A 26,970-nucleotide genomic window follows, 5' to 3' on the forward strand; every position below is an offset into this window, starting at 1 on the left:
GTGTAGGAACCTCTGAAGTTGAACCTGCTCCTGGTGAGCCAATGTGTGATGAAATGTACTACTCCAATGTGCTTCATAATGTATTTTAAACTCTGTTTTAAGCCAAAGCGTGAAATTTTTTTGGGTCCCCACTTTTTCAAGCAAGGTTGCCACTAGCATTTCGAATCGCATGCCGAATTTAGTCCTGTGGGAATTCTGGATAGTAAGGTGCCAATCCCTCAGGTTTGATTTTATTCCTCTAAAAGTAAAACTTTAATGTCAAATAGAAAACAGAATGCTTTTAGAAATTACTGCTTTATTAATTAATTAGTAATTTCCTGGAATTCCATACATCAATTGGGGTAGAGTACTAAAAAGTCATATCCCAATTAGCAACTATCCTTTAGTACCCACAAGTGTGCTCTAAAAAAGTCCAATGCGTCTTAACAGAGCGTCAGGGCATGGAGTCTGTACCATCTCTGAAATGATGAAGGACATTCACAAATGAAAATATTCGTTTTTCAAACATAATTCCTTTTGTTGTTGAAAATTCAAATTTGGGAAGGAAAAATATTGAACTCCCACCAAAATGATACCCTAGCTACGTCATTGATCAATGCTAAATAAGTTTGATTGAAAAAAAAAAGCATGGCTTTGCTCGTAATAGAAAATTAAAAGGTCTTTTGGTTAGCCTGTATATTTACAAACAATGTATGGTAAATTTTCTCGCCAATTGGCTTGTGCCCATGTTACGGTTCCACGTTATGATAATTTCGTAATTTATTCGTCCATCTTATGATAATTTTGTTCTTAAAATTGGAATAGAAAAAGAACCACATCGAATTTTCGAAAAATCGTTTTGAGGTGCACACCTCTATGCTACAAACTAACTTTGTGCCAAATTTCATGAAAATCGGCCGAACGGTCTAAGCGCTATGCGCGTCACAGAGATTGAGACAGACAGACAGAGAGATTTTCAGCTTTATTAGTAAAGATTAAGTTAAGTTTTAGTCTCCTGTTTCATGTTCCAGTTAATTGGTGAGTGGGGAAATTGACCTCCCCTACCTTTGAGAAATTAAATGTATTGGCATATAATTTTTTTAGCATACTTTTCATCAGGTATATTACTTTTTGACCCCCCCGGCTTGAAAAATTTGAAATCATGAACCTGATGATAGTAAAGTCAGACCAAACAACGTAAGTAGAAGCACAAATTTGTAAATTACAGCAGACACGTGTTTCGGCGTTACAGGGAACGCCTTTTTCAATGCAAAAATAATGAGCTTATGGATGAAAAGACATCCGACAAAAGCCAAGAGCAGATAAGCAAGCAGCTTAAAAGATAAAAACAGCGGATTAGCCAAACACCAATGACAAAGTTATAAACCGATCAGGAACCAATAGGAATGCAAGCAAAGGTCAGGAGCTTTCGCTTAGGTACGAACCCAGAAAGAAAGAATTCAATTGGACAAGGATTAAGCCGAAGCTTAAACAAAAAGAAAAGAAATTGTCAGTAACCGTGAACCGCAAGAAAGGAAAAGCAGAATGGAAAACCATGAAATAAGATAAACAGAAACAAAAAATATTCGAAAAAAGGAAAAATAAAGATAAATAGAAGAAAATTGGGGGGGGGGGGGTGTCAATCAAGACAAAAAGGCAAAAAAAAAACAAACAAAGGAAGATAGATAAAAATGAGTGGGGGAGAAAAAAAAAGAGGGGGGGGGGAATGGGGAAAGGACAGTATTAAAGATATGGGAGCCAAATGTTAGAAAAATATGGAACTGCACTAAGATCGTTAACTAAGTTAGAACTGTTCCTCAAAATATGAAAGGATTCCCAAAAGTCAAGATCTGATGAATTGGGGCATTTTTGGATAATCTGAAAAGAGTTAAAATCAAAAGAGTGATTAGAATCCCAACAATGTTGAGCAATACTAGACTTATTTAATTGTTGTTTTTTCACATAATTTTGATGCTCTTTCAAGCGAATTTTTAAAGCACGCCGAGTCTGTCCAATATAGGCAAGTTTACAACTACAATTAATTCTATAAATTCCACAACAATTAAGAGGGTGAATAGGATCTTTAAGAGAAGAGAATGAAAGTTTATTAATAGGAGAGAACACCACCTGGAATTGGAAACGTTTTAGAATCTTAGCAACCTGATAGCTTACAGATGGAAAGAATGGCAAAACAACCAAATTCTTTCTGATGAAGGTTCGGTTAAGAACATTAGTTTGGGATTTATTTGAAAGTTTTTTATAAATGGAATCAATCAAAGTTGGCGGATAGTCTCTATTAGTGATGGGCATAATCGAGTACTCATAATCGAATCACTCGATTATTCAAAATCATTCGAGAACTCGATTATCATGAGTTCTCGATTATCACTTTTCGAGTTCTCGAGTTCTCGATTATCACTTTCCGAGTTCTCGAGCGATGGACTGCTCGAGTTCTCGATTATCACTTTCCGAGTACTCGAGCGATCAACTGCTCGAGTTCTCGTTTGTCCTTTCCGAGTGATCGAGCGATCAACTGCTCGAGTTCTCGCTTTGAACTTCTCGAGATGTTGAGTTCTCGAGATGTTGAGTTCTCGAGATCTCAATCACTCGAGCAGTGTAATTTTTGATCGATTTGAGAATCGAATGAACCTCTCAATACAGTTGACTTCTGACAGGGGTGCCCACCTTGGAAGATGGGGATCGTGGCGCAGACTGCGCCATTGACATTTTTAGGGAGAAGGGGTGTTTTAAGGGGTATTTTTCTTATTTTTCGGGGGGCTCTGTGATATTGAGGGGGTGCGCCCTAACGTCAGGGGGCACCCCTGCTTCTGAAGTGATTCAATTGCAGGGGTGGATCCGTCATTTAGGGGGTCAGAGGCCTGGCTTTGAAAAGTTAATGATTTTATTTATGAATGGTCATTGTTTTTGTTGCCTTCCGAAAAGATATGCATTGAGACTCTTTAACCCTTCCCCCAGAAAAATTTGGAGTGACGGGTTGAGCTGAGGTGCCCACAGGGGAGGTGGGTCATAGCGCAGACTGCGCCATTGAAATTCTCAATGGACGTTAATCTTTTTTAGGGAATGTCCTTTTTGAGGGGGGGGGGGTGTTTTGAGGGATATTTTTCGCTTTTTTTCGGCGGTGGGGTTGGTCTATGCGATATTGAGGGGGGTGCCCTTGTCCTCAGGGCGGGTGGGCACCTCTGCTTCTGAAGAGTTTCAGTTGCAGGGGCGGATCCGTCATTTAGGGGGGTCAGAGGGCTAGCTTTGAAAAGTTAATGATGCTTCATTCGAATAGTGTTATAATTGAATGTATGCTGTCGAATGCTTGATTATCAAATGATTATTTGGGATGCTTTGGTAGTCTAATGATATGTTTGGTGGAAGTGGGCGCGCTAATAAGGTTCCAACTTGAGAGGCATTAAAATTAAATTTATATTTCAGGTAAAAAGGTGGAATACTTAAGTTGAAAACCTGAGGGAAGTCTTTCCCCCTTACGTCCATCTTCGACTATACCATTAGGTAATGATACAAGTGTAACAGGCAACAACAAACGTTTTAGAGCCCAACTATACAGATTACTGCAGACACGTGTTTCGGGGTTTCAAGGAACCCTTTTTTCAACGCAAAATAGTGAGATTGTGGATGTAAGGACATTACTGGATGTCTTTAGGGACCATTCATTAATTACGTAAGGGTCCCGAGAGGGAGGGGAGCTTCAAACCCATTCTCACGCAATATTTTCCAAGTTGATGTTTTACATTTGAAATTGTGCAGTCAAGTGGTTTGACGGGAATTATATATTTTATTTGCGTTTGGAAAATAAAAAACTTATTAGGATGAGCTGTTTTTTATTTGTTTTACGAAGAATGAATCGTGTAAAACATGATAAAAGAATCGCACTATGCATAGCATGTTTTATTTTTAATAATTATCGCATCATACACAAAAAAAAAAAAAATGTCGAAAAAACATTCAGTCCAGATTCCAATTTTTTAGTAAATATTTCATTACACAAAAAGGATTAATTTAATAATAGTGAATTTAATTTCGATTCCCAGTGATGTTAGATTCGTTATTTTATTGTTTTGAAAAACGGAATGGAATCAATCTTACCTAAGAATAGGGGGAGCGGTTTGAAAAATCTTACATACTTTTACATGGTGGGAGGGGGGTCAAAAAAATGCCAAAATCATCCTTACGTAACTAATGAATGGCTCCTTGCACGCAAAAGCTTACTATTTTGTTGAAAAAAGGGTACCTTAAAAACTCCAAAGCACGTTTCAGCAGTACTCTGTATATTTGGGATACAAAACGTTTGTTATTTCATGTTACGTTACTTCTCGGCACTAAGGTATTTACTTATTCCTTAATAAAACAAGTGGTTTACTTCTTGTGTAATTCCTTCCTATGGGTGCAAATAAGAGGGGAGGGGGGGGGGGGAGTTTTGACGCAAACTGCGGGATTGTAATTTTTAGGGGATTTTGTCTCATTTGGGGGTGTTGCTCTTGGGGAAGAGCTTCATAGGTGGTGCGCCTTCGCTCTTGGGATGGATAGATTTGGAATGATTTTAAAATACAATGAATGCTTTTCGCTTGCTTTATTCGAATGGGGTTATAGTTGAATGTTTGGCGTCGAATTTTCGATAATTAAGAGATTCCTTAATAATCAAACGATATTTTTCGAACGAAAATCGTTTATTATCATATGAGCGGATTTATGGAGGGGTGTGTGTTGTGTGAGTGGCGGATACAACGGGAAAATCATGGGGGTCATGTCCCCCCACCCTAAACTGTCGACAACAGTATCCGTACACATTGTGTTCAAACACTTCATGCATAAAATGTCAACAATGACAGTATCTTTTCATCTCATTAATTATTTTTCAAAGTAAATATTTGAACTACTACTTCGTTTCATTGCTCATGAAATTAATTCGCAACGTTTATTCCCAATCAGGTGCCTTATTCCTGACCGATTTGGTGCTTTATTGACTCCCAAACAGATTCAGACATTTTTCGTACCAAAAACGGGAATTTCGTTCATGGGCGTGGGGGTGGGGGCTTTCCTTCAACATGAGCCCCCTCTCCCCCCAAAAAATGGTTTTCTGTATCCGGCCCTTTAGTGATCCGGTAGTGAAATCTTGAAACAAAGGGTAGAGAAACGCTTTCCATACTGTTTTGAACTTGACAATTATTAAGATCAAATATGTTCAATTTTTATTAAAAAGTGAGGGATAACGATAATATGGGCGGGTCTTTGGGCGACACTAGCACGTTTAAACTTGAGAATTGTTAAACTTAAAAATATATTGAACCAGTAAGTAACCAGTAGTGTAATTGAAAATTTAAGGTGGTCTTAGGTCTTTTTCGGATTATTGTTTCTTAGGGAGAGGGGGGAGGGAGAAATTTTCATAAGATGTGTGCCATTGCTCACAGGGACGGACGGACACCCCTGTCATTCTCTAAAGTTTCAGAATCAAATAATAGCTTCTCAAGTGCTTTTTTTCAAATGGGGTTACTCAGAGAGCACACTTTGTTGAGATAAAGGTTTTAAAACGATTGTTAACGCTGTGACAGTCATGTTAAAACGTTTAAACGCAATGTGTTTAAAATGCAGTGGTGCCCATCCCCCCCCCTGGCGATGACATTCATCTCTCAAATGCGACGGAGAACCGAACGAGAGCCCCATAAAATAAGACTAAATGCCTTCTTATAAGTTACCCTCTCCTCTTCAAAACTTCAATGGCATGGTCTGAGCCATGAACCCCCCCCCCCCCCCCCTCTGCCCTCTCAATCGTGGGGGATCCTTGTTTAATATATTGCTTGTTGTCGAATGTTCGGTTATCGAGCGTCTCGGATGATTTGAAAACCGGATACGTAATCTGCTTTTTAGAGAAAGTTGGTAATCAATTTAAACCTTTTTGAGGACCAACGCACGGAAAATCAAGCGCAGCTATGAAACTAAGTTCCGAAATGGACCGTCGCGAGCCAAAGCATTTTCAGCAGTTTTGCCTCAACTTTACATTAAATAAATAAATAAATAAATCTCATAAAATCAGCACATCAATTGACTCCAAATTTTTAAGTTGAGTGAATAATATACTAATCAACATTTATGAAAATATAAGGAATATCACATTGAAAATATAAGGAATATGACTTAAACAGAAGCGAGTAAAACAAGAAAAACATTTAAATTCAACTACGCACGCGAAAATAAATGCTACGCATAAAAGTCATAAATATCTTACGTATGGAATTTGAAAGAAAAAAAAAATCTGTATAAAATGTTATTTTTATTTTTAAAAAAATGGGCCAAAGAGTGGAAGCTAATATTAATTCCACACGACAAACTTCCATATTTCTTTTTAATGCACTCAGAAATATTTCAACTTTACTCCCTACACTTTTATACTGTTATTACATATTTCCCAAGTCAGCGAATGAAAAAGAAAAATAACAAAGAGCGAATCAAGAAAGAAAAAAAATAATCATGAACTTCAATGCAATTCAAGCCACACTTATAACTTTCAATGCGCCGGGAATCCCAATCTGATGGAAAACGCAGTCAGAAATATTTTACCCGCCCTCCGCATGTATCAGTCAGATAAATATAATTCCACTAATAACAAGAACATAAAAAAAAGCAAAGCAATAAATAAGAATAAATGAGTCCTTTTGCGCAGAGAGAGCAACGATTCCCCTACTTGTTTACAATATTAACTTTGTGTTTGAGTGCCCGAAACCATTTGAAATAACCACGTGATATCTGAGAATCATTAGTTTAAATACATGACCGTTCGAATAAATCACTCAAAATGAATGTAAAAAAAAGAAAAAAAAAAAAGAGAAATCAATCCGTTACAGAAATTGAAATGAAAGGGGGAGGGGGTGATACCATTTCAATCGCTACCCGGGCGTCCCCTGAGGGCTACCAACAGTCAAGGGCACATTGCCAGTTTTCTAGCCGCTACCAATAAACCTATAAAAGTTTATACTAGTCCGAGCCGGGTCGCCCAAATACCGAACTCCTAGTTTCTGACAAGCTAACAGGGAATCTCGTCGAACCAGCATCCCCCAAGGATTGCGACCCCTAAATGAAGACTAAAATCTATCAAATTGACCCCCTAAAACAGTCTTGCGTTTCGAACTTTTCCGGAGGGTAGGGGGGCAAGGGTGTATCTGCTCATTTTATCGGAAAACAACAAAAAAACTAGACCCACTGAAACGTAAAAACTAGATTTTTTCAAGGAATTGGGGGAGGGGGGCAGGCCGTTATTTCGAACTTTACAAGAGAGGAGGAGGGATTAAAAAGTATCCTACGAGTTGCATATTATGCCGAATAAGAGTAAGAATTTCATTTATATGAGTACAATAACTTCTAAAAGCCAGGGGGGTTCGCCCCTTATTATACCCCTAAATGATAGGCTTGATGGCACATTCCTATTTCGAGCGCACCCCTGCCAATACAACTCGGGAATTCAACTGTTCCAAAAGTCAAAGGTATCCACCCCCCCCCCCTTCGCAGGGCGATGGTGCACCCTCTCAAATGTTACGGAGCATCCATCTAGAAAGAGCTCCCCCCTCCCAAAATGCGATTTAAAAAACCCTCTCAAAAAAACCACTTTTATAGAAATTTCGGTTTCGCAGGCAGCGCCATGGACCCCCCACCCCCTCCCGAAAATGAGATTTAAAGAACCCTCTCAAAAACCCAGCCCTAAAAATTTTAATGGCACAGGCTGCGCCATGCCCCCACCCCACCCGAAAATGAGATAAAAAACACTCTGAAAAAACCGGCCAATGGCGCAGGCCGCATCATGCCCCCTCCCCCTTATAGTGGGGCGCCCCTGTAGCAGTCTACTCAATTCTGGAAAAGCTCAGAAAATGAACTACTTGAGTACTCGATTCAAACGTCTCGAGATCTCGATTTGAAACATCTCGAGATCTCGATTTAAAACATCTCGAGATCTCGATTTAAAACATCTCGAGATCTCGATTTAAAAGATCTCGAGATCTCGATTTAAAAGATCTCGAGAAGTCCATTGCTCGAGTACTCGATTCAAAAGATCTCGAGAAGTCAATTGCTCGAGTACTCGATTCCAAAGATCTCGAGAAGTCAATCGCTCGAGTACTCGATTCCAAAGATCTCGAGAAGTCAATCGCTCGAGTACTCGATTCCAAAGATCTCGAGAAGTCAATCGCTCGAGTTATCGAATTCAAAAGATCTCGATTATCAATCACTCGAGTGATCGACTTGAAAAGATCTCGATTATCAATCACTCGATTATCAGAAGTACTCGATTCCCGAGATCTCGATTATCAAAAGATCTCGATTATGCCCATCACTAGTCTCTATCAATTGCCACAGCTTTAAGATAATTAAGTTCAACTTTAAGAAGTTCCGACGAAGAACAAATATTAATTGCGCGATAAACAAAAGAATTGAAAGCAGAATATTTTTGATTTGGAGGATGAGACGATAGTCTATGAGGAGGTAAAGAGACAGCAAAAGGTTTGTGATAAACAGTAGTTTCAAAACCAATTTCTGTACGAGAAACAAGTACATCAAGAAATGAAATGCAATTATTCCGTTCTTTCTCACAAGAAAACTGAATATGAGGATCAATGGAGTTTAAAATAGATAAAACCTCATCACTCTCAAACTGATTCTGGTTCATTAGAACAAAACAATCATCAACATACCGAACATAAAATTGGAACTGCAGTTTTTGGAACAGCTTAACCTCAAAATAATGCATGTAAATATCACTAAGAATGGGGCTAAGTGGGTTACCCATAGTCAGACCATCTAACATAATATAAAAATTCCCATTAAAAACAAAAGAACATTGTTTAAGACAAGTACGGGTAAGGAAAATTAAATCCTCAATTTCCGTATTGGTGAAATGAAATTCAGAAAGTCTTCTACGAAGGCATAACAATGAACCCTCGACGGGAACGTTCGTAAATAAAGAGTTAACATCAAAAGAAGCCATAAAAGAATTATTTGGAACGAAACTATGAATTTTTTTAACAAACTCAACAGAATTTTTAATGGTAAATAAAATCCTTTCATATTTTGAGGAACAGTTCTAACTTAGTTAACGATCTTAGTGCAGTTCCATATTTTTCTAACATTTGGCTCCCATATCTTTAATACTGTCCTTTCCCCATTCCCCCCCCCCTCTTTTTTTTTTCTCCCCCACTCATTTTTATCTATCTTCCTTTGTTTGTTTTTTTTTTGCCTTTTTGTCTTGATTGACACCCCCCCCCCCCCCCAATTTTCTTCTATTTATCTTTATTTTTCCTTTTTTCGAATATTTTTTGTTTCTGTTTATCTTATTTCATGGTTTTCCATTCTGCTTTTCCTTTCTTGCGGTTCACGGTTACTGACAATTTCTTTTCTTTTTGTTTAAGCTTCGGCTTAATCCTTGTCCAATTGAATTCTTTCTTTCTGGGTTCGTACCTAAGCGAAAGCTCCTGACCTTTGCTTGCATTCCTATTGGTTCCTGATCGGTTTATAACTTTGTCATTGGTGTTTGGCTAATCCGCTGTTTTTATCTTTTAAGCTGCTTGCTTATCTGCTCTTGGCTTTTGTCGGATGTCTTTTCATCCATAAGCTCATTATTTTTGCATTGAAAAAGGCGTTCCCTGTAACGCTGAAACACGTGTCTGCTGTAATTTACAAATTTGTGCTTCTACTTACGTTGTTTGGTCTGACTTTACTATTCAGCACAAAGATATTTATTTATTTTATTTATCTGATGATAGTACTTCGATTGATAGAAAAAAAATCTACTGGATTTTTTCCTTGGAATGTTATTGAGTATGTGGATGTTAAAGTCTAAATGAAAGTTTAAAAATAATTTGATGTTGCTCATCCAATAAAAAATTAATGAAATCTCATTATTTTAGAACTACATGTGTGTAATTAATAAGTGTATATTTAATTTTCTTAGCTGTTTTTAAATTTTATTAAAAGGGAATTAAAATAATTTTGATTAAAAATCTTGTATCTTTTGTAACAACTGCGCAAATTGATTTGTAGACTAACTTTTTGTATTATTCATGTATGTATTCATTTACTTTTCTTAAGGATTCTCTACTTTTGAAATGGATACTGGAATTCAAAGAAAATATAGTGGTTCTGGATCGAGAAAATGAATCTATCACAGTTGCTTTATTGGTATGAAAATCTCATTTATATGTTTGTGTGGATACTAGCTGATATAAATAGCAGTTGCCAGGATTTAAAAAAAATAATAAATAAAATAACTCTTTGCATTCAATTAGAATAAATGACATTTGTTTTATTCATTTATTGCATTTTATTTATTTATTCTTATTTTTTTCCCCTACTATTTCCTAATCTGTAATTTTAGAAAAAATGCAAATTGAAAGTTTTTGTTAGAGTTAATATTTTTTTTATCACCTTGTGTAAACATAAAATGCTTTAAAAAGTTTCCTTTTAATTTGCAATAAAGAAAAAAAGGGAGGAAAATAAATAAATTTAAAGGAAATACTAGGCGAAAAAGAAAGTGCAGAAGCTCAGCTCCTTTGCAAATAAAGCTCTGGATGCACATAAAATAAAAAAAAAATAAAAAAAAAAAAAAATCAGTGACAGGTTATCCGTCAGTAACCAGAACTAGAAAAATCTTTAAAACTTTACATGTCCTACCGGGCATGTTTGTCTAAAAGGTACATGCCCAAATAAACTTTTATATGCCCAGTTTTTTTAAATATTTATAATTTTTATAAATTTTTTTCAAGGTGTAATAATGAAAACATTTGCGTTTGTTGTCTAGCATTAATCACACAAAAAATTAATTTCACAGCTTTATATCTGAATCAAGAATTATTTCAATATACAACATAAAAAAAGTAAATAAATAGTACATAATAAGTCATTAAAATTAAAAATACTAAATTTAAAATTTGCATGTTGGGCAATTTAATTTTCGAGCCCTGTCATTACCAATAATGATGATAGTGTTTATTATTTAAGATTTAATTAACAAAATTCAGTTTTAAAACAGGAAAACTTTTGAATTTTGTCCCCAGAAAAACAACTCCTCTGAGGGTGAATTTTCATTCAAATTTCATACTGCTAGGCTAACACTACTGCAGTTTTTCATAGCTTCAAAATCACAAAATACTTGAAAAGAAAAAACTTAAAATTGATGTAAGTGTAAAATTTAATCTAGTATCCATATTACATCATGTTTTTTTCTGGAAACTAATTTTTTATTGCTAAATTGCATAAAATGAGGAATCATGTAGAGCTTAAAAAAACAATAGTTCTACATAACAGGAAATATCTGAACGTTTTAGCATAAATTAACAGATAGCTGAATACACATGTTTGGGGGTTTTCAGGAACTCATTTTTTTCAGTTCTAAGTTGTGAGCTTTTGGATGTAAAGACATCCATTAAAAGCTGGATAAAAGCTTTTACCAGATTCTTTACATCCAAAAGCTCACAATTTTGAATTAAAAAGGGGTTTCCTGGAAACCCCAAAACACACGTATTCAGTAATCCAGTGGCGCTGACTCCATAGGGCTTGAGGGGGCCCGAGCCCCCTCAATAGTTTGTTTTGGGGAGCAGAGCCCCCTCAATAATTTAAGAACATTATATTTGTCATATTATGATTTCTAAAATCACAAAATTACATTGGTATTTTTAACTTTCCTTGTTTGAAGATAGCTACATTGTAAAATACATTCAGTAATGAATTAAAACAAATAACTATTAGGGTAGTAAATGGGTTAATTGAAAACGAGTGGTGTGAATAATGATAGTGTTACAGTGCTGACAGTACTCATAGAATTTGTCCCTCTGCGCGAACCTCCGGGTAAGTCTGTCGCCGGCGGCGCTCTCATCTGCGTTGCTGATTTGGAAAAAATATATCAGGGTTTGATTTGTACATTAAATGGCTAGGCGTGATAGTTTTTTTCAATTATTAGAGTTAATAAAGTAATCTGTATTATCTTTTCAAACTCTATTAAAGAATTAATTTTGAGACATTATTTTTATTAAATGAACTCTGAGCCTTATTCAAAGCAAGCTTAAATTAGTTATTTCACTTAGAGTAATCAAAGTGCGACTGTAATCTTTTATGCTTTATTCTTTTAATGATAAATTAGATTTATTTAAATATCATTTCACTCTTTTCAGAGCTATATATTCACTGCTCTGTAATAGACTAAAAGCATAATTATTAATGTAAATTAAATTAGCTATTTATGAAAATATCATGCGTGTTTTTTTTTTTTTTTCAAAGCCAAAAAATGCGTTGACATGTCGAGTTTCTCAGAGTGTCGATTTACCGAGAGTCGAGTTTTTGGGTTTCTTATGTTGATCATATGACTATAAAATACTTTAAAAACTTTAAAACTCACTATTTTTTTATCTCAAATTTAAAAAATTTCCCCTGGCAAGGTCCCCGTTATGGCACTCTCCCCCCAATAGTTGTTATAAATCGGTGCCACTGGGCGTTCCTTTCCATGCAAGTCAAGTGCACTACCTTGTATGCGCCGTAGTCTAGCTATGGCACTTCACGGCTCCCCACAAAATGGAACTGTAAAATTGTCCCTCATTTAAAGCAAATGACATGATCGAATTGAAGCAGAAAATTTGTGCACCAATTTTTAGATTGTTTTACTTTGAAAACGCCATGTCACATACTGTTTGTTTGTATAAATTATACACACCAGAAAATATGTATAAGTTGGCATTTTCAAAGCACAAAAATCTGAATTTTTTCGGGGGGGGGGGGGGCTCCGTGCTTTAACGTACTCCCTAGACCCCGGTGACATTGAGCCCCCCCCCCAATAATTTTTTCAAGTCGGCGCCCCTGCAGTAATCTGTGTATTTTTGCTAAAAGCTGTTGGATATTTCCTGGTATTTCTCAGCATGAAGGTATTTACTAATACTTCCACATGTTTAGAAGATGCGCCTAAAATTCAGTTTGATAAAAGGTATAAATTCTTAAATCAAAATTGCATGTTTTAAAGTTTTTTTTTCTTTTACTTTACTTTTTTCTTTTATCAGGAAGTTTTTTTTTACTTTTTAGTTTTCATAGAAAATGAATTTACTCATAAAGTGCTAATCTGGATTTTCTTTCAGCATTTTAAATGGTATTTGAAAAATGAGCAGATGGTGCTACAGTATCAAGAATTGATTTTGAATCTCGTTACGGCACATCCAAAATGGCTCACATCCGTGTTGTCTATGATCATCAAAATTTTCTCTGCAGGTATTTTTGGTTTTCTTCTGTAAAATTTATACATTATATAATTTCTAGCTCGTAATCCATAAGTATAAACTTTTTTTATATTGATTTAGTTTCAGGTGATAATGAAGATATTACAATAGAAGAAAAAAATATGTTCAATAATGCTCATGGGTTATTGAAGCGACTAATTGAAATTGTTCCTTTGTAAGTAATTGTTGCAAGCATTTTTAAAAATTACGATATTCTATTCATTTATAAATGTGCAACAGACTTAGATAAAATGAAAAGCTTTCTGAAAACAGAAATCCTAACTGGAAAATTTTCTGCAAATAATTATTTTGCCTAATTCACCCTTGTGAATAACAAATTAAATTTATATTCAAATATGAAAGAGACAAAAAAAAAGTGCTTTAAATCATTTTTTTTAACAATAACATATAGTTTATTTATTTTTCATCAACTGAAGAAAACTGCCAAAACCATTATTTTTTTCACACATGTGCTTTAAAAGGCTTTCAAAAAAAAAAAAAAAAAGGCTTCAACAGAATAAAACTGGAATTATTTAAAAATTCCCTTAATTTTTTTTTTTTCAAATTACATTAGCAGTTTTTAAAAAAATTCAGAAGAGCCAAAAATTTTCTGCGAACTCCGTTCGTGCGTTCGTCTATATTATGCAAGATTAATGTGCAATATACTATTCATACATACAGGGGTAGAAGTAGTCCTATATATCCTATATTTTCAAAAAAAGCATCAAAAGTGTCCTATATTTTTAGCAATTGACCTATATTCCCATAGTTTGGTGTATATATTTTTAGAAAATGACCTTGGAAAAACCTTTAGTTCACTTGATTCACACATTATTTCAAAACTTGACAACAAATAACTCAAGACTGCTTAAAAACGAGATGTTTGTATATAATTTTTTTTTTTTTTGGAATCTGTAGCACAACCAGTCTGTTTTAATTTTGTTTTAGGTGTTGAGTATTTTTGACAATGTTTAAAATTATTTTAAGAGAAAGCGTCAATGATCCATATTTTATAACAATTTCTCCTAACTATTGATGAAATACTTTGTCAGTGAATCAGTACGAACACCGAAATGTGGGGAAGATTCATTTGATATAAATGTACAAAAAAAAAAAAAAAAGCCTATTTAAAATGCTTAAATTTAGGTAACTATGCAAAAAAAAAAAAAAAAAAAAAAAAAAAAAAAAAGAAAGAAAGAAAGAAAATGAAAAAAGGATGTGAACTCTTCCTGGTTTCAAAATTTGAATTTCTTGCAAAAGTTGGTTTACATTATTGTAATGCTATATTTTTAGCAGAATTTGTTATTGAAAATTAAGCTTTTCAGAAATTAAAAAAAGTTGCATCCTCTTTATTAAAAAGGAATGTTCCAAAGCTACGTCATCATCTGAAAAATATCTAGGCAATATATTGCCCTAAGTACTAACAAAAAATTCTCTAGGCAAACTAACAGATGGAGTAAAATCTTTACGTACATAATATTAAAATTTTCGAGGAATAGAGATTTGATGGTACTTGGAAATCAATTATTCATTTTGGAAAAATATTTTTGAAATGATAAATATATAGTCAGCTTTCTAAATACAAACACTTAGAATTTTTAGTGGTGAAATTCATTTTAGTCATTTTGCCTTCTTCTCAGTTTGTATCATATGTTGAAAGACATTTTTCTCGTAAAAAAAAATATACTGACATAAGAAAGGTCCTCTTAAACATTGACGCTATAATGAGATTTTTAAGGTTAATTAAGATGCTGTGATTGGGAAAGCATTACCAAGAAAATCCCGAAATTACAAATAATTACAATTTATTCCCGAAATACGAAATTCAAAAAGTAATGGAAAAATCTTATAAAGACACATAACAGTCAGAGGCAAGAGAAGAAGTTGCTGCACCTTCAAAAAAAGAAAAAAATAGTGAAACTTAAAAGAAAAAATTGATTCTACACTGTCTGATTCATGTAGCAGTCAAGGGATGAAAAATGGCTGAACAGACAGAAGCTTCGCAAATTCTTTTTATGCTGGTAATAAAAATATCAAATTTGTGAAAGATGAAACGGAGAAAAAAAGGTTTGACAAAAGCTTTTCAAAAATATAAGTAATTAATAATTGTAAATAATTGTATTAAGTGTAAATAGATGTCACATTGTTTAAATTTTGTTTAAAAAAATTTTACGTAAGTAAACAGTTTTTTTATAAGTTATTCTTTCAAGAACTCAGGAAACTTATTCTAGGTTATAATTTTTATTTTAGTTTTTTTTTAAAAACTGTATGCAGTATGATTAATTGAAATCATTGATAATAATTGCTGCAAGAATAATTAGATAATATGAACTATGTACTATGTGTTTCTTACTTTTTCAAACAAAATTATTCATAAAACGTGTCCTATATTTGTCCTATATTTTTCATGAAAAATGTCCTATATGTTACAAGTTAACCACTTCTACCCCTGTACATAGTGTTCATTTCTTTAAATAGTTACTTACAGTATGACTAAGTGATGCATCGATGAGCCCCGAAAAACTGGTGTATATCCCATATTATTTACCTGGTTAAGAATTGTTCTCTAAATTGATGCATTGATACCACACCAAATACAAACTCACGTGCTTATATTCCATACAAAAAAGTCCGATCCACAACCATTATCATTTAATCCCTAATTTTTTCAACCCAATGTTAAAATAGCAGTGCATCTATCCTTTCTGACTTAAAAATGATGGTTTGAAGAATTAGTTATTGGAAGCTTTTCAAACAAATGCCTAGTGGAAGAATTTATGTATTGCAGAATCACATGAAAGGTTGGTGATGCATCACAATTTAGAAATTCCTACATCCTCTGCACCCTAACGCATAGTGAACTACGCTCTTCATTTATTTGTAACCAAATTCACCTAAAGCTTTTCATCTAGAACTTTATTGAACCTTTTTTTCTAGAAATTTATGTGTTGAAAATAATTATCATTCTGATTATAGTACGGGGGGGGGGACTTTCTCCCTAGAATTCCAATTGACTAGCCCTGGAATTCCAAGATTGAAAAGTTTGTTTTCAAACAAATAGTAATGCAAGTCCAGTTTTATTCGTAAAATTCCCACCTAAGCAATAACAACACTATCATAAGGAATAAGTGAAGCTGATGTTTGTACTACAGCAAGCATTTGGTTTCAAGTGTAGGAAGCATGAATGATTGTGAATGAAAGAGTGCTGTAAAGAAAAGTAGTACAATTCTACCTCACCTTCCCCAAATAATTCAGTATACAATATTCACTTCTTTTATTTTTTTTAAAGCTTTTTTTATTTTTCTATAAATCAGACATTGATTATGATGTAGAAGCAAGTTTTTTAGTACTCTCATGTATTAGTTAACTTCTTTTTTTCCCCATAAATGCTGCCAGAGCATGTATCCAGTGGCAAAATGAGGTTTGGGGATAATCTCGTAGATCAGTGGATTCTAGCTCGTGGACTGCAGACCCACAAGTGGACCATGAGCAGTGTGTAACTGGACCATAGATACTGGTCAAGAATCTAAACCAAGATAAATCTTTGGATCTAATGTCTTTTTTTTTTTTTTTTTGAGTGGGGGGGGGGGGAGGAGGGATAATTCGCTAGTTAGATGTGCTATCATTCAAAGGCTCTCCATGCCTCGTAGCCAACAAAGAATTTTCCTTAATTCAGATTTTTCGTAGTACTTTGGAATGTTTCTCTATGGTTTGTGCTAGTGCTATTACCCTAATGTTGGGAACTTTATTTCAACATGATGTAAATTTTTAATTTTCCTTCATTTTTACAAATTTTCTAGAACTTAGTACTTTGGATTATGAATGTAGATTAACTATCATATCTGAACTTAACTTATACCGAGTGATGAGGTTTTGCAAAAACAATAGAAAATGTATTAAATCTAAAAATAAACTAAAAATCGAAAAAGTATTAAAATTAAACTATCATATTTTTTAGAGCTAATAAAAAAGAAATAAGAGAACTCTTTTCACTATTTTGGTAAAATATTAAACTGTATTTTATTTTCAATGCATACTTTGAATCAAAATTGATATGTTACTATAATATCCTGAAAAATTAACAATTCTGGTTTAATTATGTTTTTGGTAATCCTGATGAAGCATAATAATATAATAATTGCAAAATAATATTATTTGTTTGCTTCAGCTACTATTTTCTTTGTTCTATTATCATATGTATGTATGTATGTATGTATATATATATATATATATATATATATATGTAATGTAAAATATTGCCTTATTCAATGTTTGTAATTTCATTCTTTAGGTCACGCTACCAATTAGGTAATATGCTATTAGAAAAATTCCCTTATATGAAATCTCCAACGCATGTTATGCTGTGTTACGTTGAAAATCTTTTGAATATCTGTTCGTATTTACCAACTACAAGGTTAACTATACTGTTGTGTATTGTAGAAAAGATAATCCATATTGATGTAAGTATATTAAAATTCATTTGATTTAATGTTATTAAAATAAAGCTCAAATTAGCATTGTGTTTAATTGTTACTTGTTTCCAAGAAATTTTCTGTTCTAAATCCTAAATATGTTTATTAACATTTAGTGTGCTCCTTTATTTTAAATCTAGATATAGGGCAAAATAATTTGGTCCGTCAAAATATCTTTGTACCATTTTTTATAAATCAAATGTGCATATGGTTATAAAAAAATCCTTTCATAGAATAAACACTTTTATGAGTTCAGCACAATTGAGAAAATGTTTAAATAATGAATTTTTGCATTTGAAAACAAGAATTTTTCATTTTAATCAATTCTTGGGTGTGAAAATTCTACAAGATTCATTTAGTAGGGGCAAAAATAGTAATTGCTGCATGAAAGGAATAGTTACCCCCTGGAGTCACTGCTATTAAAGTTAAGATTTTTCGCAATACACTATGTGACAAAATTGTTAAGCCTTCGTCATTCCGTGCTTCTCTTTACAGAAGTAAGATGGTTATCTCGTGGGGAAGCTCATTCATGATTGCTAGATTTACGTTCTGAAGTTTTACGTCTTTTGGTGAAACAAAATGTTCAACTGACCAAGGTTTTCAATGATGAAGAGATTGGATAAACTTTCGTAGTTTTCAGCTATTATTCATGAAAATGAAGGGAATGAGGCTTTCTAAGGGAATAACAGCACAATATATGATAATAAAACTAACTTTGCAATTTTTGAAAAAGGAAATCCAGTTTGAGCTGAATCTGTTGATAAGAGGAAGGTTAAGTGTTTTTCTATTGAATGATTTTTCGAAGAAAAATAATTTGGAGCCTTCAAAGGATTCTTTGCTTGATTAAATATGTAAACACCTTCAAAGCATGAAGTTGTCCTTTCAGTACTACTTCCTGACATTTCAAGATAAAATTGTTACGGAATTATTCATAGGTGGTCAAGCTGTTTTCTGTTTCAACAAAGCCACGCAGTCTGTCGAAATGTAAAAATAAATGTTTAGAGGACATAACTTCCGACTACAACTTAAAATGTACCTTCTAAGACAATTAACCCAATATCCGAAATACCCAATAGCGGGCTCGTTTAAAAATGCAAATCATTTTCAGCCATTTCCCACAACTTAACTATTGTGAGTACATATTTTCCATAGATGCAGCCACCAAAACTAAGTACCGAAGCGGTCTAGATGCTGAATTTGACAATTGCAGTTACCAATAATTAAACCCAATGTAATAAAATTGTCCAGTTTAAACAATGTGCCACTCATCCAATTGATTCGATGCTCAATTTTGAATTTTATTGGCTTTGTTACCTATTGATTTCTGTCAGTTCAATTTGATTTTTGTACTATAGAAATCTTTACTAATACTAAAGCTGAAAGTCCCTCTGTCTGGATCTCTCTCTATCTAGATGTCTGGATCTCTCTCTGTCTGGGTGTCTGGATCTCTGTGATGCACATAGCGGCTAGACCGTTCGGCCGAAATTTTGCAAAAAAATGTTTGTAGCATAGGGGTGTGCACTAGGGTGGAGTGAAAAAAATAAATTTTCGAATTTCAAAACGCCTGCGGTCTCAAAAGTCGCCTTTTAGCATCAATAGGGTACCCTAAAAATATTAGCCTCCTAGGATAATATCTTTAGGTTCCACAATCGCCCCAAAAAAGTCCAAAATTGCCAAAAATCGCTCTTTTTTGAATTTTTTTTTTACAAAACTTAAAATATATAATTTTGGAAATGCTTAGAGGTACAAATTATAACTATGTAAGGTTTAAATCTCCTAAAAGTTTTAGGTCGATAGAGTAATTTCTTCTTACTTTCTAAAAACCACAAAATAAACCAAAAATCGACTTTTTTCTTCCATTTTCACACGACCTTGTAAAACATAAATAAGTCAAGTGTACACAATATAAGTATTTTTAACACAGAATCTAAACTTGTTTATGAGTTAAAAAAAATATTTTATTATTCACAGAATTTATTGCATTACATTTAACAGAGCCGCCTTATTTTTAGGGTAGACTGAAAAAAATGAATTTCTGAATTTCGGAACATACATCTGATTTTCTTTGCAAATGAAAAAGAGCAAAAAGCATTTTACAACTAATGTTGGATATCATTATACTCTGATACAAGAACCCGGCTAAAAAACACAGGACAAATAACAATTCCGTGCAGAGAAGCTGAAATTATAGAGTATAACATTATTAATTTCTAAACAAGTAATGAGCATTTAGCAGCCACTTGCTAACTTGGTTATTATCAATTGTGACGGTACCAACACCATCTGGTGTGGCAGGAGGTATGATTCGACGTTTTAAGTTAAAGATAAACTAACCCATTCAGTGGTTGATTTTGTCTGCTGTATGCAAATGAACTTACTTTGAGACATTTGATGTAACATTTGAACGGAAAACCGAAAGGACCCACAAATCATTTTAGTAATTATCAGAAAAGGTATTGATACCAGCGCAAATTTACTGCTAGTGAAGTTAAAAAATATATTCTTAGAGAACGTCCCTTCAACTTTGACTGGAACAGATCTTAGCCCACTTAAGTAGTATATTCGTATGAAATTTGCCAAGATGTTTCATCTAGAGATTTCTCAAAGAGCAATATACACTGTATACACAGCGAGACCACATTTTCACTCTGATTCGCTGAAAGGTATAACTTTAATAGATGGTGGCAATCATTATCCACCTGGAATGTACTACAGGGCGAAGTTTTTTAGTATCAAGATTACTTGAGCAATCTCCAGATGAAACATCTTGGGAAATTTCATATGAATGTATAGTTGATGGGAGCTAAAATTTATTCTAGTCTAAGTAGTAGAGACATTCTCACAAGAATATGTTTTTAAATTTCACCACTGGCAGATTTTCGCAATCTTTGATATTTTTTCTGTTAGTCACTAAAAATATTTGAGGGGCCCTTCGTTGTTCCATTCTAATTTTGCATTAAATGTCTCAATCAATGAACGTTCATTTGCATACCGCAGACGAAATCGAACACTGTATTTATTTGTTTAGTTTTAACTATAGACGACGAACGACTCCTCCTGTCACACCAGTATTGGTGTTGGTACTGTCGCAACCAACACCAATACAGTGATTTTAATTGTTATTTCTGTTTCATAAATACCAAACGTTATTAACTGCGATAAAAAAAAAATAATAATGACATTATTTTGGATGGTTTTGGAAAATAAATGAAATTGGTAAATAGTTTAAATGTGTTTTCTAAGGGAATGTTAGATGTTTTATGTGTTTCAAATGTACGTGTGTTATCTGTGCCATTAAAAAAAAAAAAAAAAAAACATTTTTCCTCATTCTTTAATTTTGAATCTCGTGTTCTACTTAAATTTTTCAAACATATATATATATATTTTTCCAGGTAAATTGCTTTAGAGATATGATGTATGAGATACAGAATGATGAAGATATTCCAATGGTATGTCTAGTGCAAGTTATAATCTGATATCAATGTTTTCAAAACAAATTTGTATTTTAGATGATAAATAATGTTTAATTACTAAAATCCATTTAAATAGAATGAGCTGCAGGCAAAATTACAGAACAATGACTTAGGCATTCTCCAATACAATACTTCTTTATCTGCACATTCTTGCTTTGAAAGAACTTACTTTCAACTTAAATTTGTTCAATAATCAATTTCAAAGGTGATATATCTCCTTAATTATTTAATAGTTTTAAACTTTAGATTGTATTCAAAGAAACAATGACTGATAATGCTAAAGTATAGTTTTAAAATGTAGTATTTAATGTATATACTGCCGTGCTAAGCACAGTTGTGGTACCTGCACATTGGTAAAAATTGGGTTACTGTCACCGTGCGGTCATTAGTAATACAGTAGGGTGGTCCAAAAAAGGCCCTTTTTAAAAAATTCCTGATTTTTATTGGTCCTACCCCCTCATTTGGTTCCATCTGAGTAAAAAATAATTATTGTGAAGTTTGAGCTCATAATTTTAACATTTAGAGGTAGCTCAACAGCCTCAAAGTTCTGCGTTTTACCATTTTATGCCATAAATGCAGATAGAAATAAAATTGACGCTAGGAAAAGAATATAATTTATTTAATTAAAATTACCTGCATTTTGTAAGTTAAAAGTAGTTACATAATAATAATATTTCAACAGTTATTTATATGACTTTCCTTAGTACACATCAGAAACTCTGCTTTTTACATCCGGGATAAGCTCCTCAATGTTCTGCGACAACTTGCAACAAGAATTGGAATTGTTCTTCATTGCATGTCATTTTTCTATTAAACTGTTTTATAAGGGCTATACCCCTTTCATCATTATCATTAACCACTGAAATTCCTTGAATAATCCTTTTTGCTTTTTTAAAATCCTCCTGAAGCTCCCAGATTTCTGGATCTACGTGAATGAAGGTATCAGCAAAACCCATGCTTTGAAAAAAATGAAATTGACCCCTTTGTCACAAGTTCTTCAAATTTCATATCCATAAAATGTTTTAGCAAAATCTTAGGGCGCTCCACCACATTATTTTTCCCATTTACTTCATTCATCGCCTGTCTTTTAATGCAGTATGGCACTTTATTGGCAAAAAGGGCTAATGCCACGAGCTCTTCTGACAAATACCACATGTGATTGGCAAGTTTCTGAGTTGCAGTTTTGCATATGTCTTCATCAATCTTTTTATACTTCAATAAAGATTTCATTAAAATCGTTATACGGTGCATTTTGAGGCATAGAAGCAGTCGTCCAAACCTTTAAATACACACGTACAACAAATATGCATATTTTTTGCAATCCCTTTTCTTCTATTGACGTGATGGTAAATTGACAGCTAAACATCCATATTTTGAACAATACCATATTTTGAACAATTTTGAAAATTTTGGACATCCATCTAGCATGATGCATAGCCCCAGGAGCTACAAATTTGATACCAAGTGGAGAAGCTTTACCGAAAAATATTAAGCATGGTTCAGGACATTCTCCATAATCATATCTCGCTTGCGTGTCATGTTGTAATCTTTCAACAAATACTATTTATTGTATCAGCCTTTACATCTGTAACTTGTGCTAAAATGTCCTTATTGTTGATGCCTATGATGTATTTGTCTTTGTCTATGAATTCCCAGTTGGCCTGGAATCGCTTAAAAAGAGGTACGTAAGGTGCGGAAGAAAAACCCAAACATTTATTAAACACCGCACCAATAATTAATTCCATAATGTGATGTCGACTTGGAAAATATAGTAACCTTTTCTTTAGTTTTTGCTCTAGTGAAACACGGATACCCTTGCTTTCCCCGGTATTGACACTCGTTGTATCAAAGCACATTGCAGAAACTTAGTGAGTTAGACCCCAGTCCTGCAAAGCTCACCTTTATTTTTTTTGTGTCATTGTACTTCTGTTTTTTTTTTTTTTTTTTGCAATAACTTCCATTGTTAATAAAGTTTTTCTAACTTGGGCTGACAGTTTTGGGGTCTTTGTACGGGTATTCTGGCTTTCTGCCAAAATTTTGTTACTTCTTCTATTGTATTTCTTGAAGATTCTTTTACAGTTTTCTTTAATTCAATATGGTTATGAAGAAACATACCCAATGCCATATGAATGGAAGGTAGTTTACTACCTGTCATCTCACTTATGGTTGAACTAAGAAGATAAACCTCTGATTTTGATCTGATTGATGTATTTGCCATGCTCAGTTATTTTAAAGTAAAGAGACATATGCATTTCAAAAATAAGGGCAAACTGCCATTCCAACAGTGGTGAAATCAGAACCAAAACAATTAAGAATACATACATAAGCAACAACAAGTTGAAAATTTTTTCGAACACGACTGTTAAAGGAATAGATTTTATGTATTTACTTTTATTTACATAAGTATTTTCAAAATGGCTATTGTTAAGTCTCTATATAAAATAGCAATTTTATAAAGCAATTGTTTTCTTGTTAATAAAAATAGCAATTGTATTTTACCACCTTAGTAAGGTCAATGGTCGTTTATCGTACGCGTTCTATTCAGCAATGATGAAAACTTTATCTGCGTTGAGCTACCTCTAAATATTATCAAAATGTTTTAAAATTTTGTCTGGTTTATTTTTTATTACATTGGAACAAAATGGGAGGGTAGGACTCAAAAAATTTTCACCTTCGAAATTTTGGACCACCCTATAATACAGTTTACCTAAATTTCAAGTTTTTTGCCGATTTGTAAACACAAAATATAAAAAAAAGTTATAGCAAAAAAATGGTATCTGCATATTTTGCATAGTTTGCTAAAGCAATTTGAACGTAAGTGACAAATACTAGGACTTTAAAGTGGTATCTGAGCAGTCACCCTTTTTTTCCTTAGTAATTATGTAGACAACTTTTATACCTTAGTAAAGCAGCATATTTAATAATGTAGCAGTTTATTGTAACAGAGTACTAAAATTAGTTAAACTTTGAATAGTTGATGTAGGTCGATAATAAAAACTAATACAACTTTCCGTAAATGTTCAAGTAAATACTCAGCTTTTTCTGTTTACATTTTTATTTGAAATTCAAATTCTTAAAAATGAAATGTATGTAAAATATTCATATCTAATTCATTCATGCAAAAAAAAATTCATTCTACGACCAATTATATTTTTGTTAAGTATCCTCTGCTGTCAAAATTATATTCATGATCGGTAGAAATGAATCTGGAAAATAAAACATTATTAATGATAGCATCAACATATTCTTTGAATATAAACAGAAAATTATTTTGGTTTATACTTTTAAATGTCTAAAGTTTTGAAAATGGTATTTTTCAGAAGGCAGATTCTGTTAAGATTTCCGTTAACAAAATTAAGCGACAGCAAAATCCAAATAAAGCAGAAGTTTTCAGTATTATTTAATGATGCATTAAGCATGTTTTACTAAGCTATTTTTGTCGTATCTGTGCAGATGCCCCTAAAAATGACTACTAATAGTACCTTTTGATGCAATTAACCTAGTAGTACATGAAAAGATTTTGAAGAGAAAATTTGTTGTAACTACATTTATTAATTTTAAATAAAGACTTACAAAAATACGCTCTTAGGTAGGTTAGAAAAGTTACTTAGGAAAATGACTACTGTGAAAGTCACAAGTCAAGGAAACAAGTTGTAAAACTTTAATCATCAATTCCTCATTTTGAGCTCTGCTGCAGATACCACATCTGTGCTTAGCACGGCAGTATAGTCGAATTCGTTACTGCAAGAATATTTAATGTAAAATATTGCGTAACATGAAATACTTATTTCATACTTGTTTCGTCTTTTGAGTTAACAACTACTTAATTTATTGGATAAAACAAAATGCAGTTAATATGAATATGAAATAATAACCATGGTCCCTTAAATGCCTCGTTAACATAGTTCGACTGTGTACATACACACACACACACACACACATATATATATATATATATATATATATATATATATATATATATAAAACAAAATATGTTATTTATTTATATATTTGTAAAGAATATGTATTGTGTTTTTTTTTTTTTTTTTCAAACATCCTCAAATGGTTTTCATACATTCGAACCTCTATAATGTAATTCTTTAATATATATATATATATATATAAAACTTTTTTTTTCCTTCTAGGAACTAGATGAAAGTGAAAGACCAGTTATTAAACCTGTGGTTCATACATTAGATGTAATAATTGATTGTCTCTTCAAATACATCAGAAATACTTGCTTCATTGAAGGTATGGATTTCTTGTATGATGCACTTACGTTACGCAGACATTTCAAAATATATCAGTTTATTTCTCTTAAAAAATTATTTTTATCACAATTTGATCCACTTACAGCTCAGATATTTTTTATTTATGCTGCTTTGCTCCAAATTCATTTGAACTAAATATTCATAACTTTTTCTGTTCTTCACTCTTTGTTTAGCAGTATAATAATAGCTGCATTCACATCAGACTTTTGTACCTCGTAGTTCCCCGCTCCAGCTCCAAGAAAAAAAAAGTTGGAAAATTCGCCCTTTTACTTAGAAAAGAAGTTGTATGGTTGTACCTGAGAAAGCAGTTTTACCTAGCATTCTTTGCGGCTATACCCAGAAAGGAAGCAAACAAACTCTTTTCGCATAGTGCATTCTTAGTAAAATCACCGCATTTACTAAAGTCGAAAGCAAGGAGGAAAAAAGATCCACATTTACCAGGGAAATAACCAAAATGTTTAAAAGAAGTTTTTCCAGGGTAGAAAAGGTTCATGTGAATGGAGTAAATGTGTGACAAATGTACTAATAATGCCAAAACTGCAAATAGAGAAAGTCTACGTTCGAAAATGTAAACTAGAAAAAAGGTGGCTCAACCTTATACATGGCAACAAAACAGCTTATTTCTTCAGAATTTAGAGAGTTTGAAGGAAACTTCTTTTCTGCTTTCACAGGGTTGCCACACACCAGAAACCTGGAATTGTGAGGAAAAATGAAAATGACCACAAAAGGTTGGAAAAAAGTAAACCAATAATTAATATTCTGGAAAAAAATATGGAATTTCTTTTCAATTCTTTCATTGGAAGGTTGCAACAGCTGCTCTAGTTGTGCTTAAATGCATTTATTGTTTATTTAAAATGTTGGATTGGTTGTTATCAATATATGCCTAGTTTTTGTAACATGAAATTGTTCTAGGTAAAAACATAAAAATGCTTTGAATGGTTTCTACGAAAATAATGCTACTTTAACTTATTTGAGGTTGAAATTGTTACAAACTTGATAGTACCAGAGTAAAATAAAAATCGGAAAACAACTCGATACTAATATGAATTATTTTGTGATATTTGAGTAACTGAGTTTTTCGTTCTAATTTAATTATCATACAGATCTTTGTCAGTGTTTTTTATGCTTTCTTTATTAATAAGGTTTTTTTTTTCTTTTTCAGATCTTGAGACTCTTAATTGGGAAGCCACAAAAAAACTGTACAAAGAATTACTGACTGTTTTCGACAAAGTAATTTTACCAACACATGGAAGCTGTCACGTTCAGTATCTGATGTTTTATGTTTGCAGTCTGAAACAAGAACTTCATGAAGGTTTTCTGGACTTTTTATGGAAAAAAGTACAAAATCCAAATATAAGCTCAGAGTTTAGACAAATAGCTTCATTTTATATTGGGTCCCTACTTGCAAGAGCGAAGTACATAAATATCAGGTTAGATTTATTAGCATTATAGAAATGATTTTTCACTTAACACATTCTATGCAGGAAACCTATTTTTATGTTTCTTGCAGTGT

General features: G+C 33.0%; 1 protein-coding gene across 1 annotated transcript in view; it reads left to right on the plus strand.

Moving 5' to 3' along the window:
* Window positions 1–26,970, plus strand: part of LOC129222843 (RNA polymerase I-specific transcription initiation factor RRN3-like) — a 50,526-nt gene that overhangs the window by 4,336 nt on the left and 19,220 nt on the right. The window contains exons 3-9 of the mRNA XM_054857397.1: window positions 10,075–10,164; window positions 13,104–13,233; window positions 13,323–13,416; window positions 17,533–17,701; window positions 21,106–21,162; window positions 25,332–25,437; window positions 26,620–26,887. Coding sequence (XP_054713372.1) covers window positions 10,075–10,164; window positions 13,104–13,233; window positions 13,323–13,416; window positions 17,533–17,701; window positions 21,106–21,162; window positions 25,332–25,437; window positions 26,620–26,887 — 914 coding nt within the window. The remainder of the gene's footprint in view (window positions 1–10,074; window positions 10,165–13,103; window positions 13,234–13,322; window positions 13,417–17,532; window positions 17,702–21,105; window positions 21,163–25,331; window positions 25,438–26,619; window positions 26,888–26,970) is intronic.

This window comes from Uloborus diversus, chromosome 1 (genome assembly GCF_026930045.1).
Source record: "Uloborus diversus isolate 005 chromosome 1, Udiv.v.3.1, whole genome shotgun sequence".
NCBI classification, from domain to species: domain Eukaryota; kingdom Metazoa; phylum Arthropoda; class Arachnida; order Araneae; family Uloboridae; genus Uloborus; species Uloborus diversus.